The sequence below is a fragment of the Stenella coeruleoalba genome, assembly GCF_951394435.1.
Source record: "Stenella coeruleoalba genome assembly, chromosome: 1".
Lineage (NCBI taxonomy): Eukaryota > Metazoa > Chordata > Mammalia > Artiodactyla > Delphinidae > Stenella > Stenella coeruleoalba.
Genome location: NC_137169.1, coordinates 37567538 through 37581878, shown reverse-complemented (window position 1 = coordinate 37581878; position 14341 = coordinate 37567538). Strand labels below are relative to the sequence as shown.

At 42.9% G+C, this 14341-nt stretch overlaps 1 protein-coding gene across 5 annotated transcripts in view; it reads right to left on the bottom strand.

The window, feature by feature from the left end:
- Positions 1–13943, bottom strand: part of MAST2 (microtubule associated serine/threonine kinase 2) — a 201222-nt gene extending 187279 nt beyond the window's left edge. For all 5 annotated transcript variants that reach the window (XM_079920876.1, XM_079920879.1, XM_079920877.1 and 2 more), the window contains exon 1: positions 13465–13943. In XM_079920876.1, coding sequence (XP_079777002.1) covers positions 13465–13650 — 186 coding nt within the window. In that variant the 5' untranslated portion in view covers positions 13651–13943. The remainder of the gene's footprint in view (positions 1–13464) is intronic.
- Between the last annotated feature and the right edge of the window lie 398 nt (positions 13944–14341).

Here is a 14341-nt window from a genome sequence, read left to right as displayed (position 1 = left end):
AAATATTTTGGAACTAGATAGTGGTGATGGTTATACATTTGAATGTACTGAATGTCACTAATCGTGAATTTTATGGTAAGTGTATTTTACCACAATTTAAGAAGTCAAAGCACATGTAGAGGTAGGGTGTCTAGGGCCACACTTCCTTCCAGGAGCCTATTAAAGTGAAAATAGCTGAGACCCTGTCGCCTTCCTCTCTGGCTTCTCTTGGCTTCCTTATGGCTTTTTTCTCTTCCACATGGCTGGGTGGACAAACTGAGAAATGCCTACAGAAAGCGATCACTAGTCACCAAGACCTGAAAGAGTGTGGGGGTTGCCAGAGACTAGCTCTGCCACAGACGGAGGAAAACAAGCTTTTCCAGACCTCCTAGGTATTCCTGCAAAAAGGCCTTTACATGCATTCAAAACGGTTATTATCCAAAACTCTGTGGGCCTATAAGGAATGAAGGTTCTAGGTGGTCTATATCCAGAATAATAGGATTTCTACATAGTTCTAGCTGAGGACCATATTAGGGTTTGAGGGCTATGGCAAGGACTAGCTAGATATTGACCAAACATGATTCACCTTCCTCCTGGGCACAAGCTATGGCCCTATGATTGAATTCTGGCAACAGAATATGGGTGGAAGTGATTAAGCCATTTCCAGGTCTGCGCATCAACAACTCCCACAAGATTGCCCCACCTGCCTCAGGTGACCTTGGAAGCCATGTGTAGAAAATGGTAGAGCCTCCATTACTCTAGGTTCTTTTGAATGTATTTTTTTACAGCAACTAGTGTTCTTAAATATAAAAGAGTACTGGGATTTCCCTGGTGATCCAGTGGGTAAGACTCCGCACTCCCAATGCAGGGGGCCCGGGTTCAACCCCTGGTTGGGGAACTAGATCCCAAATGCATGCTGCAACTAAGAGTTCGCATGCCGCAAATAAGAAGTCCGCATGCCACAACTGAGAAGTGCGCATGCTGCAACTAAAAAAAAAATGATCCTGCATGCTGCAACGAAGATCCCGCGCACCACAACCAAGACCCGGCATAGCCTAAACGAATAAATAAATATTTAAAAATAATAATAATAAATATATAGAAGACTACTAGCATGAGAGCTAGTAGTAAAATGTCCCATTCTCTTACTGGTCAAAGGCAGGACTCAGATTTCCTGGGGTCACCTAAAAAAGAAATCATCTTGGTAACACCCTTTTGAAACAACTTAAGGACTTTTTAAGAATTAATACCAACTTTTTTTTTTTTTTTTTTGGCTGCACCACGCACCTTGCAGGATCTTAGTTCCCCAACCAGGGATTGAAACTGGGCCCCTGGCAGTGAAAGCACAGAGTCCTAACCACTGGAATGTCACGGAATTCCCAATCCCAACTATTTTTAAACTCTTTTGTCTTTAAAACATTCTTGAAGATCTCAAATAGTCATGAAAATTAGAAGGCCAGACAGTACTATATTACCTCTGCTTTGCTGAAATACAGGCAGAGAAACTATGTGGCTTGTTAACCTCCCAACACATTAAAGGTTAAAGGATTTGTGCATCTGCTACCCAGGTTCACCCTTAGAAAATATTTTGTTACATTAAAGTTGGTACAACTAAAACGATATTACAGAATTTTAAAATGCGGTTTCCTTGGCCTGAATTTGCTCTTAATTATGTTCTAAAATCTAGGGAGACTATATATATATATATATATATATATATATATAAAATATCTTCTAAGCCAGTTAGTTAAGAAAGAAATCCATAAAAGTTTCCCTAAAGGGAAAAACGCACAAATTAAAGCCATCTTTTCAAGCTGAACAAAGTAAAAGAAGAGTTCAATAACAACAACAAATCAAAGGTCAAGACATACCTTTTTCTATTATATTTCTTTATAAAACCAGATGAGAACACAGAAAAATATGAACTCTATATTCACACATTCTACGCACTTACCCTAAAAATATAATAATTAACCATTATTGAGTGCTCACTGGTATCAGGCTTTGTAATAAGTGTTTTACATGGATTAATTTATTAAATCCTAACAATAACCCTATGAAATCGGTAATGATAGTATGTCCATTACATTTATATGGGATAAGTAAGGCTTAAAGAACTTAAGTAATTTGCATCAGGTAATAGAGTTGGAATCTGAGGTCAGAGAATGACTTAATCACTATACATTCACTCAAGAAGTATTTATTTAGTACCTCCTATATACAATTCTAGAAGCTGGAGATACAGCAGTAAGGAAAAACCAACCCAAATTCCTACCCTCATGAACCATATATCCTAATGTGTGAGAATGACAATAAATAACAAATATGTGACAGTAACAGGTGAATAAAGGACATGAATAAAAAGAGGGGAAGGGAATGACTAAGAGTGCTACTTTAAAAAGGCTGGTCAGGCTTCCCTGGGGGCGCAGTGGTTAAGAATCCGTCTGCCAATGCAGGAGACATGGGTCGGAGTCCTGGTCAGGGAAGATCCCACATGCCGCGGAGCAACTAAGTTTGTGCGCCACAACTACTGAGCCCGCTCGCCTAGAGCCCGTGCTCTGCAACAAGAGAAGCCACCGCAATGAGAAGCCCACACACCGCCACGAAGAGTAGCCCCCGCTCGCCGCAACTAGAGAAAGCCTGCATGCAGCAATGAAAACCCAACACAGCCAAAAATAAATAAAATAAACAAATTTATTTTAAAAAATAATAATAAAAAGGCTGGTCAAGGAAGGCCTTTATCTGAACAGAGACCTAAATGAAATGAGGAAGCCAGTCATATAAATATATCCAGAAAAAGAACCCCTCACGTAGAGAAAACTACCAAGTATAGAAGTCCTCAATTAATAATTTTTAAAATGTCCTCAGGCAGGAAAATGCTTAATATATTTGGAGACCATCAAGGCAGCCAGTGTGAACAGAGCTCAGTAACAAGAGGAGGAGTAGAAGGAAATGAGGTTAGAGAAGGCCAAGGGCAGATCATGCAGACTTTAAGTACAAAGCAAGCACCTTCCATTTTGATCAACTGTGATGGAAAGCCACTTTTGAGTAGGGGATGGTAACAAACTTTGATTTTAGCTTTTACAGGATGATACCGATCTTACTGTGTGCAAATTATCATGGGGGCGGAGGGGAGAGGAGGTAAAAGAACAGAATCAGGAAGACAGGTTTGGAGACTTTTATAGTAATCCAGATGAAAGATGATAGAGGCTAAGATTAAGGTAGTGATGGAGCTAGTGGGGAAAAGTCTCATGCAATTTGAATGTAGCACCAACCAGAACTGATGGGCTGAATGTGGAATATGAGGTTAAGAATCAAAAACAACTTCCATGTTTTGCTCTAAATAAATGAGTGAATGATAGTGCCATTTATTGATGTGGGAAAGACTGGGGAAGCAGTGGAATGGGAAGTGAAAAACAGGGTTCAGCTTTGGACCCATTAAGTTTGAAAGGTCTATTAGCTACCCAAATAGAAATGTTACATACACAACTGAAAATAGAAGAGCTCAAAAGAAAGGTCAAGACTAGAGAAATAAATGTGGGAATCAGCAGCACAGAGATGGAATGTTAAGTAATACAATCTGATGAGATTACATCAGGAGAGAGAACAGACTGCAAAAGCAGATTAAATACTGAACGCTCTAGCAGGTCTGCGTCTTTATTCCTGCTAGAGCGTTCAGTAGGAATAAAGACGCAGACCTACTAGAGAACGGACTTGAGGTTATGGGGAGGGGGAAGGGTGAGCTGTGACAGGGCGAGAGAGAGTCATGGACATATACACACTAACAAACGTAGTAAGGTAGATAGCTAGTGGGAAGCAGCCGCATGGCACAGGGATATTGGCTCGGTGCTTTGTGACAGCCTGGAGGGGTGGGATAGGGAGGGTGGGAGGGAGGGAAACGCAAGAGGGAAGACAAATGGGAACATATGTATATGTACAACTGATTCACTTTGTTATAAAGCAGAAACTAACACACCATTGTAAAGCAATTATACCCCAATAAAGATGTTAAAAAAAAAAAAATACTGAACGCTCTCAAGCACCAGTGAGATTGGAAGAAAACCAAGACAGCATGGTCCCAGGAGCCAAATGATGGAATGATCAACCATGTCAAAAGCAACAGGTCGAGTGAGATGAAGACTGAAAACTGGCCACTGGGTTAGACCAATGATGACCTTCACATAAGTGTTTCAGTGGAATGACGGGGGACTAAAGCCTGACTTGACTGGAATGGGTTCAAGAGGAGAGGAAATGAAAGAAGATATAGACAACTCTTTCAAGTAGTTTTGTTATAAAGAGGAGCACTCTCCTACTCACAATTATTTCGTATCCCTTGCTCTTTTGCCTGAATAACTGCAAGAGCCTCTTAACTGGTTCCACATACCCATTCAGTCAATGCTCGCTAAAGTAGCCAAATAAGTGGGATTAAAATAAATGTTAGATCATGTGATTCTTATGCTCAAAACTCTCCAATGGCTTCTCATCTCGTTCAACATGAAAGTCAAAATCCTCACAGCTGCCTGTAAGACCCTTACCAATCTGAAACTCTCCACAGTTCAGCCCTCCTCTCCCCATCTTTCCCCTCTGAGCTCACCTACTACTCTTCCTTTTACTCTACTCCAGCCACACTTGGCTTCCTTGGTGTTCCTCAAACACAAATTTTAGAGCTGGAAGTATGCTTCTACCCCAAGGTGCTTCCTATTCCCTCTACCAAGTATACTCTTCCCCCCACATAATCTAAATGCCTCAATCTCTTACATTCTTCAGGTCTTTACTCAAACATCTCATTCCAAAGAGATGCCTTTCCTGATAATGCTATTTAAGCCATAAAATCCCCCATCACTCTATATTCCCCTTCCCTGCTTTATTGTCTTTGTAGTATTTATCACCGTATAGCATACTACATATTTTACTTATTTCTTTTATTATCTGATTCCCTCTACTAGAATAGAAACTTTGAAAGCAGGGTTTGTCATCTGCCTTTTTCACTTCTATAATCCCAACAGTAACCAAAAAATTTTAAAAAAACAAAAACAAAACAAAAAAAACTTCTTGAATCCAAGGATGAATGAATGAGAGGGAATGCAGGGTTAATGAAGTTTTTTCAAGATTGAAAATATTGTAGCATGCTTGTATGCTGATGAGAATCATCAACAGAAAAAAAACATTAATGACTCAGGAGTAGGAAAGAGTAATTCCAAGAATAAAACTCTTATTTAGATGTAGGGGTTGGCCTTAGATGGGAATAGGAACAGATTATCCATAGCAATAAGAGAGAGGGAAAAGAATGCGGGTACAGGGCTTCCCTGGTGGTGCAGTGGTTGAGAGTCCGCCTGCCGGATGCGAGGGACACAGGTTCGTGCCCCGGTCCGGGAAGATCCCACATGCCGCGGAACGGCTGGGCCCGTGAGCCATGGCCGCTGAGCCTGCACGTCCGGAGCCTGTGCTCCGCAGCGGGAGAGTCCACAACAGTAAGAGGCCCGTGTACAGCAAAAAAAAAAAAAAAAAAAAGAATGCGGGTACAAATATAGGTAGGTTGGGTGACTTGTAATGGGAGCTTGTAGGATTATCTTTGTTTTTTCTTCAGTGAAACAGGAAGCAAGGACATCAACTGAGAGTAAAGAGGACAAATAGAGTGCTAAACGTTTGAGGAGAACGATTAAACTATCATTTAAGAGTGAATGGAGGGAATTCCCTGGTGGTCCAGTGGTTAGGACTCCGTACTCTCACTGCTGAGGGCCTGGGTTCAATCCCTGGTCTGGGAACAAAGATCCCACAAGCCATGTGGCACTGCCAAAAAAAAAAAAAAAAAAAAGTGAATGGACTAGGGAATGTCATAGGATTGACTGTCATTGCTGAAAGACTCCTTAGGTTCATGATCACAAATTTAGATGTCAGCATCGTTGTGTTTTCCTCCAGCCACATTCAGCTGCCTAGACACAAGGGCAGAATAGGCAGAGTTGGTTTAATCATGGTTGGAATTTTCTCAAGCAGGTATGATAGAAGGTACTGAAGGTACATGCATAGCAGTAATTATGATAGCCCATGAAATGTTAAGTTGGACAAGGAGGAAAGTAGAGGCATGAGGTGACTGACAATGAAAAGGTAGTCTGGACTTCCCTGCTGGCTCAGTGGTTAAGAATCCGCCTGCCAATGCAGGGGACATGGGTTCGAGCCCTGGTCTGGGAAGATCCCACGTGCCACGGAGCAACTAAGCCCATGCGCCACAACTACTGAGCCTGCGCGCTAGAGCCCACAAGCCACAACGACTGAGCCCCCATGCCACAACTACTGAAGCCCACCTAGAACCCATACTCCACAACAACAGAAGCCACCGCAAAGAGAAACCCGTGCACCGCAATGAAGAGTAGCCCCTGCTCGCTGCAACTAGAGAAAGCCTGCATGCAGCAACGAAGACCCAATGCAGCCATAAATAAATAAATAAATTTATTTATTTTTTTTAAAAAAATCAACAGACCAGAGGTTCCAAAGCGTTTGAACAATTTTTGGAAAGGAAATCCTAAAATAAATGTGAGCTAGAGAAACAGAAGATGATGTGAAGGTCAGAGTCTGGCAAGCTCAAAACTAAGATTTTAGAGGCAGAACAATTATTGGTAAAGATGAAAAGTACCTAATGAATATGGAAGTAAGAGGCTCAGGTTTATGTCAATTTTCCCCATCAATTATTTACTGTACTTCCACTGTACACATGGCTACAGTGCAGAGAAAAGTGTTTGGGAGTTAACAATGAGGAACAACAAAAAGGTGGTCAACTATGTCTGACTAACAATGCATTTTGTGTAAGTCCTTACTGCCAATAACGTCTAGTCTCTGCTCTCCCTTGAGGACTTTTTCCTCTTCCCCCAGGGCTAGCCCTTGACCCAACAACCTGGTTTTCAAAACTCTTTGGAACCCCAAGTATGTATATAATGAAGAAAAACAACCAATAACTGCTGATAAAAAGTAATAATTACCAAGGTGCCATAGGGATTTTATCAAGAAAGTACAAAGCTAGGTGGCAAATTTAGCAGAGAATCATAAGCAGCTAAGACCAGCAATGAAGGAGGCATAATGATTGCAATATTAAGCTGCCTCTCACAGTCCTGATCATAGGTCACCATGAATAACTGGGGTGGAAAAAGCTTTTAGGTTGATCTTAGGCTATGGGCCTCCAGTAAAACAAAGATGGGAAAAATCTGGAGGCAGATGTGTCCTACCCTCATCAGGAAACACTGTCCAACCTGCTTCAACCATCCCAGGCTCTCTGCTCCCAGTACCTCTGATGAAATCAAATCTTCCAAAGGTAACAGGTTTTCAGGAGCTGGCCCTTATTCATATTACTTCTGGACAAGAGGGGAGGGAGGGCCAATAAACATTCTGTATTGAGGGACTTCCCTGGTGGTCCAGTGAGTAAGACTCCACACTCCCAATGCAGGGAGCCCGGGTTCGATCCCTGGTCAGGGAATCAGATTCCACATGCACACCACAATAAGTGTCCGCATGCCACAACTAAGAGTCCACATGCCGCAACTAAGAGCCCACATGCTGCAACTAAATATCCCGCGTGCCCCAACTAAGACCCAGCGCAGCCTAACTAAATAAATAAATAAATAGACATTCTGTATTGAAAACTCAGAAAAATTCTCAAATGCCCATGTCTCAATCACCATGTCCTACCTACATTGTATCCTCCACACAGCTGCCAGAGTAATCCAGCTAAAAAACAAGAAAGACCACCCTGCTTCCCTACTTACTATCTTTTTACATAATACTAAAGACCATCTACAATCTAGGCTCCTTTAGTCTCTTAACTCAACATCTATAGCTTCAAGTTCAACTTCCAACAATACTAAATTGATTACAGTTCCCTACACAATATATGCAGCTTCCCCTCTGTATGTTTTGTGCCCCATGCTTTTGCCCGTATACTAATATTATAGTGCAGAATAAAGAGAAGATACTGATTTCCATGAAAATAATTTTGAAAATTCCTTAATGATGCCAAAAGAATTCAAAATTCAAAATATTTTAATCTTTTTCTATTCATTCAGTCCACAAATAATTCATTCAGTCAACAAGTAACTACTTAACATCTATTGTGACAAAGCCCTTGACTATGCATTATGATAGAAAAAATGATGATATAGTTCCTACCCTCAGTAATTTACAACTTAAAAGCAGATATGAAATAATACAAAATGAATACAGAAGGATAGAAGTGCTATTTACTACAGCCCAATCATGGAAAAACAACTTCACAGAACAGTTTCTGTGGCATGAGTTAGGCCTGGAAACTTGAGTAGAATTTTAATGAGCAAAGACAGAGAAGAAAGAGCTTTTCAGATGAATGATTACTTAAAATAAATATATGGGGACTTCCCTGGTGGCACAGTGGTTAAGAATCCGCCTGCCAATGCAGGGGACACAGGTTTGATCCCTGGTCCGGGAAGATCCCACATGTCATTGGAGCAACTAAGCCCATGCACCACAACTACTCAGCCTGAGTTCTAGAGCCCGCAAGCCACAAATACTGAGCCTGTGTGCCACAACCACTGAGCCTGTGTGCCACAACCACTGAAGCCCATGCGCCTAGAGCTCGTGTTCTATAAGAGAAGCCACCACAACGAGAAGCACGCACACTGCAACGAAGAGTAGCCCCCGCTTGCTGCAACTAGAGAAAGCCCACACGCAGCAACGAAGACCCAACACAGCCAAATATAAATAAATTAAATAAATAAATAAATAAATTTAAAATATATATATACATATGAAAATGCCTAAGCAGTAAACAAATATTTACTGAATGTCCATTACGTACCAGTTAAAACACTAAAGGCTGGTATAATGATGAATAAAACAGCCTCTGAGGAGTTTTTTCTCTGATGAGAGACTGACAGCCAATCAGAATGAGGAAATACATGTTTCAAGTGCCAGCACACATATCTATGTTTCTAATAAATATTCAGACTAATAACTATGTTTCAAATACCATACTAGGCCCTAGGTAAATGAAAGAGTCTGGGTCTCAAAGAACTTACTTATGAGAGAGACAAACTATTTCAATAATGTACGCTACAATGGAGACAAAGCAAAGTCTTGGGAACCAAGAGAAGGGGCCTCTAACTCTGATTCTAATAAAAAGTGATAAGTATCAAGTAGACCTTGAATGCCAAGGTCTTCAAACTTTATTCTATGGTATCAAGAAGCTAATGAAAGTTTCTGAAGATAAAGCAATAAAATGATCATTTAACAAATACTTATCTATCACTGGAACTCAGGTAGGCAAGGAGTTCCAATCTTTTTTTTAATTAGAATGCAGAATAAATTAGAGGTTAAAAGACTAAAAACAAGTAAATGCAGTTAAAATATTACAACAACCAAGACAAAAATTTATAAATGCTGAATTAAGGTGATGACAGTGAGAACAAAGATTTGAAAGATGTTATGAAGACAGAATCAGCAGAACCTGGATAAGGGGGTCAAGGGAGAGGGAAAAGTCAAAGACCATGGATATAATTTCAAGTTTGATGACAAGAAAAAGGAAAGACACGGGGAGACCACATTTCAAAGGAGAAATAATGGATTCTATTTCAATGATACAGTAAGCCACTGAGCTAGAGATCCAAGTTCTGCATCCTGTTCAGAAATTATTCCTAAATACCCGCATGGTATAACATGTAACAAGCATTATTCCGTATCATGAGAAATGGAGAACAAAGTCATTTGTGAAAGGTAGATGCTTGGTGATCAGTCAGGTTCTTATTCCCTGAATGAATGGAATAATCCATCCAGCCTCATAACACACGAAACTGAAATTTTTAACTTTTCAACATCAAATAATTTCTAGTTATGGACTTTCAAGGACACTATCAGTTTATGAAAATCACAAATGTTAAGATCACAAATGCTGAGGGTCTAATGTGGAAATATTAAGCCCAGAAATGGAAATGTAGAGCTAAGGAAAGAGGTCAGGCCTAGAGACTCAGATCACTCTACAAGGAGGTTCTGTGACACAATGCTATGAACAAAGAGAACTACAGACCCTATTATACATCCTAAGCACTTGCCACAAATAGGGTAAGCCTGCTAAAAAACAAAGTACAATTAAGAAAAACGCTGGGAATTCCCTGGCAGTCCGGTGGTTAGGACTTGGTACTTTCACTGTGGGGGTCCGGGTTCAATCCCTAGTGGGGGAACTAAAATCCCCCAAGCTGCACAGTGTGGCCAAAAGAAAAAAGCTAAGGACAGAGGACATATCCGCAAGGAACATATTGGGGACAGAGACAGAAAACAGTAAAAGACACCCAAGAAGCAGTCAGAGTAACAGGAGTAGAATGGACATTATGACAAAAGAGAAGAAAATATCAAGAAGGAACACATGCAAAAATTAATCAAAATAAAGCTGAGGTAGTCATACTAATATCAGATAAAAGACACTTTAAAATGCATAATTGTAGTATAAAAGTTCACTATAAAATAACCGACGTTTATTTCACCAGAAACGTTTAACAATTGTATTGTACACTTGAATGCACCTAATAAAGAGAAAAACAAAAAAACAAAAACAAAAAAAAGAAGGAACACATGGTCAAGACTGACAAATAGTTCACAGAGGTCAGAGAAGATGAGGAATGGGGAAAGGCTATCATATTTAATCATTTAAAGGTCCCTGGGACTGCTGCATCTCTCTGTGTAATTCACAATGAAAACTTTTCACAAATAGCCACACATTTTTTTTTTTTTTTTTTTAAATTTTTGGCTGCGTTGGGTCTTCATGGCTACGTGGGCTTTCTCTAGTTGCGGCGAGTGGGGTCTACTCTTCCTTGCAGTGTGCAGGCTTCTCATTGCGGTGACTTCTCTTGTTGCGGAACACGGGCTCTAGGCGCACGGGATTCAGTAGTTGTGGCGCACGGGCTTAGTTGCTCCGTGGTATGTGGGATCTACCCGGACCAGGTCTCAAACCTGTGTCCCCTGCATTGGCAGGCGATTCTTAACCACTGCGCCACCAGGGAAGCCCCAACACACATTATTTTTTAATTAAAAAAACAAGGAAAAGTTTTAGTATCCATCATGGTATAATCACACAATGGAAAATCACACAGCAATGAAAAAGAACAAGCTTTTTCTAAAAGCAACAACACAGATGAATCTCACAGACATAATGAAAGAATCTAGTCACAAAAGAGTACAAACTGTATGATTCCATTTATATGAAGTTCAGAAGAGGCAAAACTAATCCATGGTGATAGAGTTTGGGAGAGTGGTTACCTCTGGAGAAGGGTAATACCTGGGAGAAAGTACAAAGGAACATTCTAGGGTACTGGAAATGTTCTACATCCTGATCTGAGGTGTGGTCACATAGGTGTATTCATTCTGTAAAAGTTCATGGGCTGAACGAACCTTTGATTTGCACACTGTAGATAAGTCACATCTCAATTAAAAAGTAAATAAACAAACACACAAAGTTACTGGGAACCTTGAAGACAACACTTTGGGGGAATTTATTTGTAGAAGCCAAATCACAATATGGGGGATGTATACAAGGTGAAGAAGCTGAGACAGTGAATACAAACTCGTTTTTCAAGAAGGTTGCTGGTAAAGCAAAAATGAGATTACAAAGTAGCTTAGGTAGGTTACAAAACTCAGGGAAATCATGTTGTTTTGTTTTTATTTGAGGTATAAGACAAAGAGAAAATAACATACATAACAAGGGCCTACAGCCTATGAGAGGGAATGAAATCAAGAACATAGAGGGATTAGCCTTGGAAAAGAGGATGAATACTTCCTTCTTTGAGATTTAAAAGATGAGAGAACACAGAAATCCTGAGATAGAGAAGAGGGAGAAATCAAGTTACCTTGAACTCTTTAGTGAAGCATGTGATAAGGTCAATTAGACCAGGTAAATTGAGTCAGGAAAGGATCTGGGCTTTAAGTACATTTTTAAATGTTTCAAATAGGAACTGCAGAGAATATAAAACACAAGGATGAAGAAGGAAATTCCAGTAAGAGGACAATGCTCAGTGGCCTGAAAGCAAGGGCAGAAATGGCACAGTCTACGCAGGACTAGGTGGAGAATACAAGATAAAAAAACAAAAGGAGGGGGGCTTCCCTGGTGGCGCAGTGGTTGAGAATCTGTCTGTTGATGCAGGGGACACGGGTTCGAGACCTGGTCCGGGAAAATCCCACATGCCACGGAGCAGCGATGCCCGTGCGCCACAACTACTGAGCCCACGTGCCACAGCTACTGAAGCCCCCACGCCTAGAGCCCATGCTCCTCAACAAGAGGAGCCATTGCAATGAGAAGCCCGTGCACCACAACGAAGAGAAGCCCCCCTCACAGCAACTAGAGAAAGCCCACGCACAACAACGAAGACCCAACGCAGCCAAAAATAAATAAATTAATTTTTTTAAAAAAGGGAGGGAAAAGTCCAAGGGCTAACATGTGCATCACTGAAACTATATAATAAAGAATGATGTCTAAGGAAAATACTTATTTAACACACAGGAAAGAGGCAGAAGACCTAACAGAACTCTTCAAAGATCCAAAGATGAAGTCACTAGGGTCTAGAGTAGAGTGTGCGAAAGGGAAGCTGTCACTAGAGTTCATTACTACAGAACATTTTTCTGTAACTCCCACAAGATCAAGAACCACATATTCTCCTTTCACTGAACTTCCTACAGCTACTAGTGACAACTTCTCCTCCCTGATAAAACTGACCTTTATCCCCTACTTCTAAATACACCTACACTTGATTAATAAATTATATAAACATATCCTGTCCATTCAGAAACTCCATGAACTTTTTACACTTCTGTGTTCTCCCACTAAGGTGTTTTCAGTGGTACAATCCTAGAAGGCAGAGACTATATCCACGAATTCTCTGTTCACAGTATTGGGTTTGGGATTACACACATGCATCCCCAAAGCACATGTTTTAAAAACTGCTTTCTCGTGAAATGAATCATTACTGGAGAGAAACTTTAACAATGCTTCAGAACATATTCCTACACGACTATAACGATGGCCAAATCAGAGAATGCTTAGGAATGACACCCGTTTTCACAACTGCCAACATAACCTCTAGAAAGTAGGATAACATTTACTATATTATTGACTATTTGCCCCTCTGGATAATTCCTCCATACCTCTTTAGTAAACCTATTCTTTGCACTTCATTTACTCCCAGCCCACATTCTAGCGTCCCTTCTTCCCATCCAGAACCCCTAACCTCCAACGCCCCACAGGACCATTTTTCAGCCGTACTCCCTCATTTCCTATTCAACCCCAGACCATCACTTCCATCCACTTCTCCACTCCCCATTTTTCTGCCTCTCCAGACCTCCCATTCCTTCTGCCGAACTATTCAGTCCCCACCCCTTCAACGCCCCAGCCCAAGTCTTCCCGCCTGAGATCGCCCTCCCCCATCGCTCCCTTTCAGGCTCCCCCTCCCCAACCCTTCCCTCCGAGACCCCGGCCAGCACTACCTGCTCCCTGACTTCGGGCCCTGCGGGCCCCACCCGCTCCTCCAGTAGCTGCCTCCCGGACGGCGCTCGCCGGCGCGAGGGCAGGGGCTGGGGCAGCTCCGCTGCCCGCTGAGCCCCATCCTCCCGGCGGGCGGCCGGCGGCGGCGGCGGCAGCTGCGGTCGGTCGCGGCAGCGGCTCCGCTTCATATCTGCGGCTGGGCCCTGGGCGTCAGCGCAGCGAATGTCCCGGACCCGCACGGCCCCGGGCCGCGGCGCTACCGCGCCAACCACCGCCCGCGGCCACCATGGCCCGGCGGGCGCCCGAAGCCACCGACCCCAGCCAGCAGCTCCTCTGCGCTTTCTGGGGCCTCAAGAGCCGCGGCCTCCTCGGCGCTCCTTACGGAGGCGGCAGCATCGCCGCAGTGTCTTCTTCTCCCACCCGGTGCACGCTCGGGCGGCCAGCAGCCGCCGCCGCCGCCGCCGCCGCCGCCGCCGCCGCCGCCGCCTCCACCGCAGCAGCCGGCTACACAGCCAGACGCCAACAGCTTGCCTGTAGCCCGGCCCCGCCCCTCCCTTCCCCTCGCGCGCGCGCACCGGGAGCCCGCCCGCCACCTCTGGCCGCGCGCCGCCTCCCGCGCACGCGCCAGCGAACGGTCGCGAGAGACCCGCCCTTGGCCCCACCGCGTGGTGGGGGTGGGAGGGAGCGGAGAGCGGAAGAGGGCGGGGCCCCGACGCGCCCGCTGCGGCCGTGGAAGCTCCTTGATTCGTTCATTCATTCATCCATTCATGAAATTGTGTGTCTGGCCAAGCTAAGTGGTGGGGATCCAAAAGTGAATTACAACTGATCAGCGTCCTCAAGGAAGTAGGTGGAGAGGGACCAGGAGCAGCAAGGAGACAA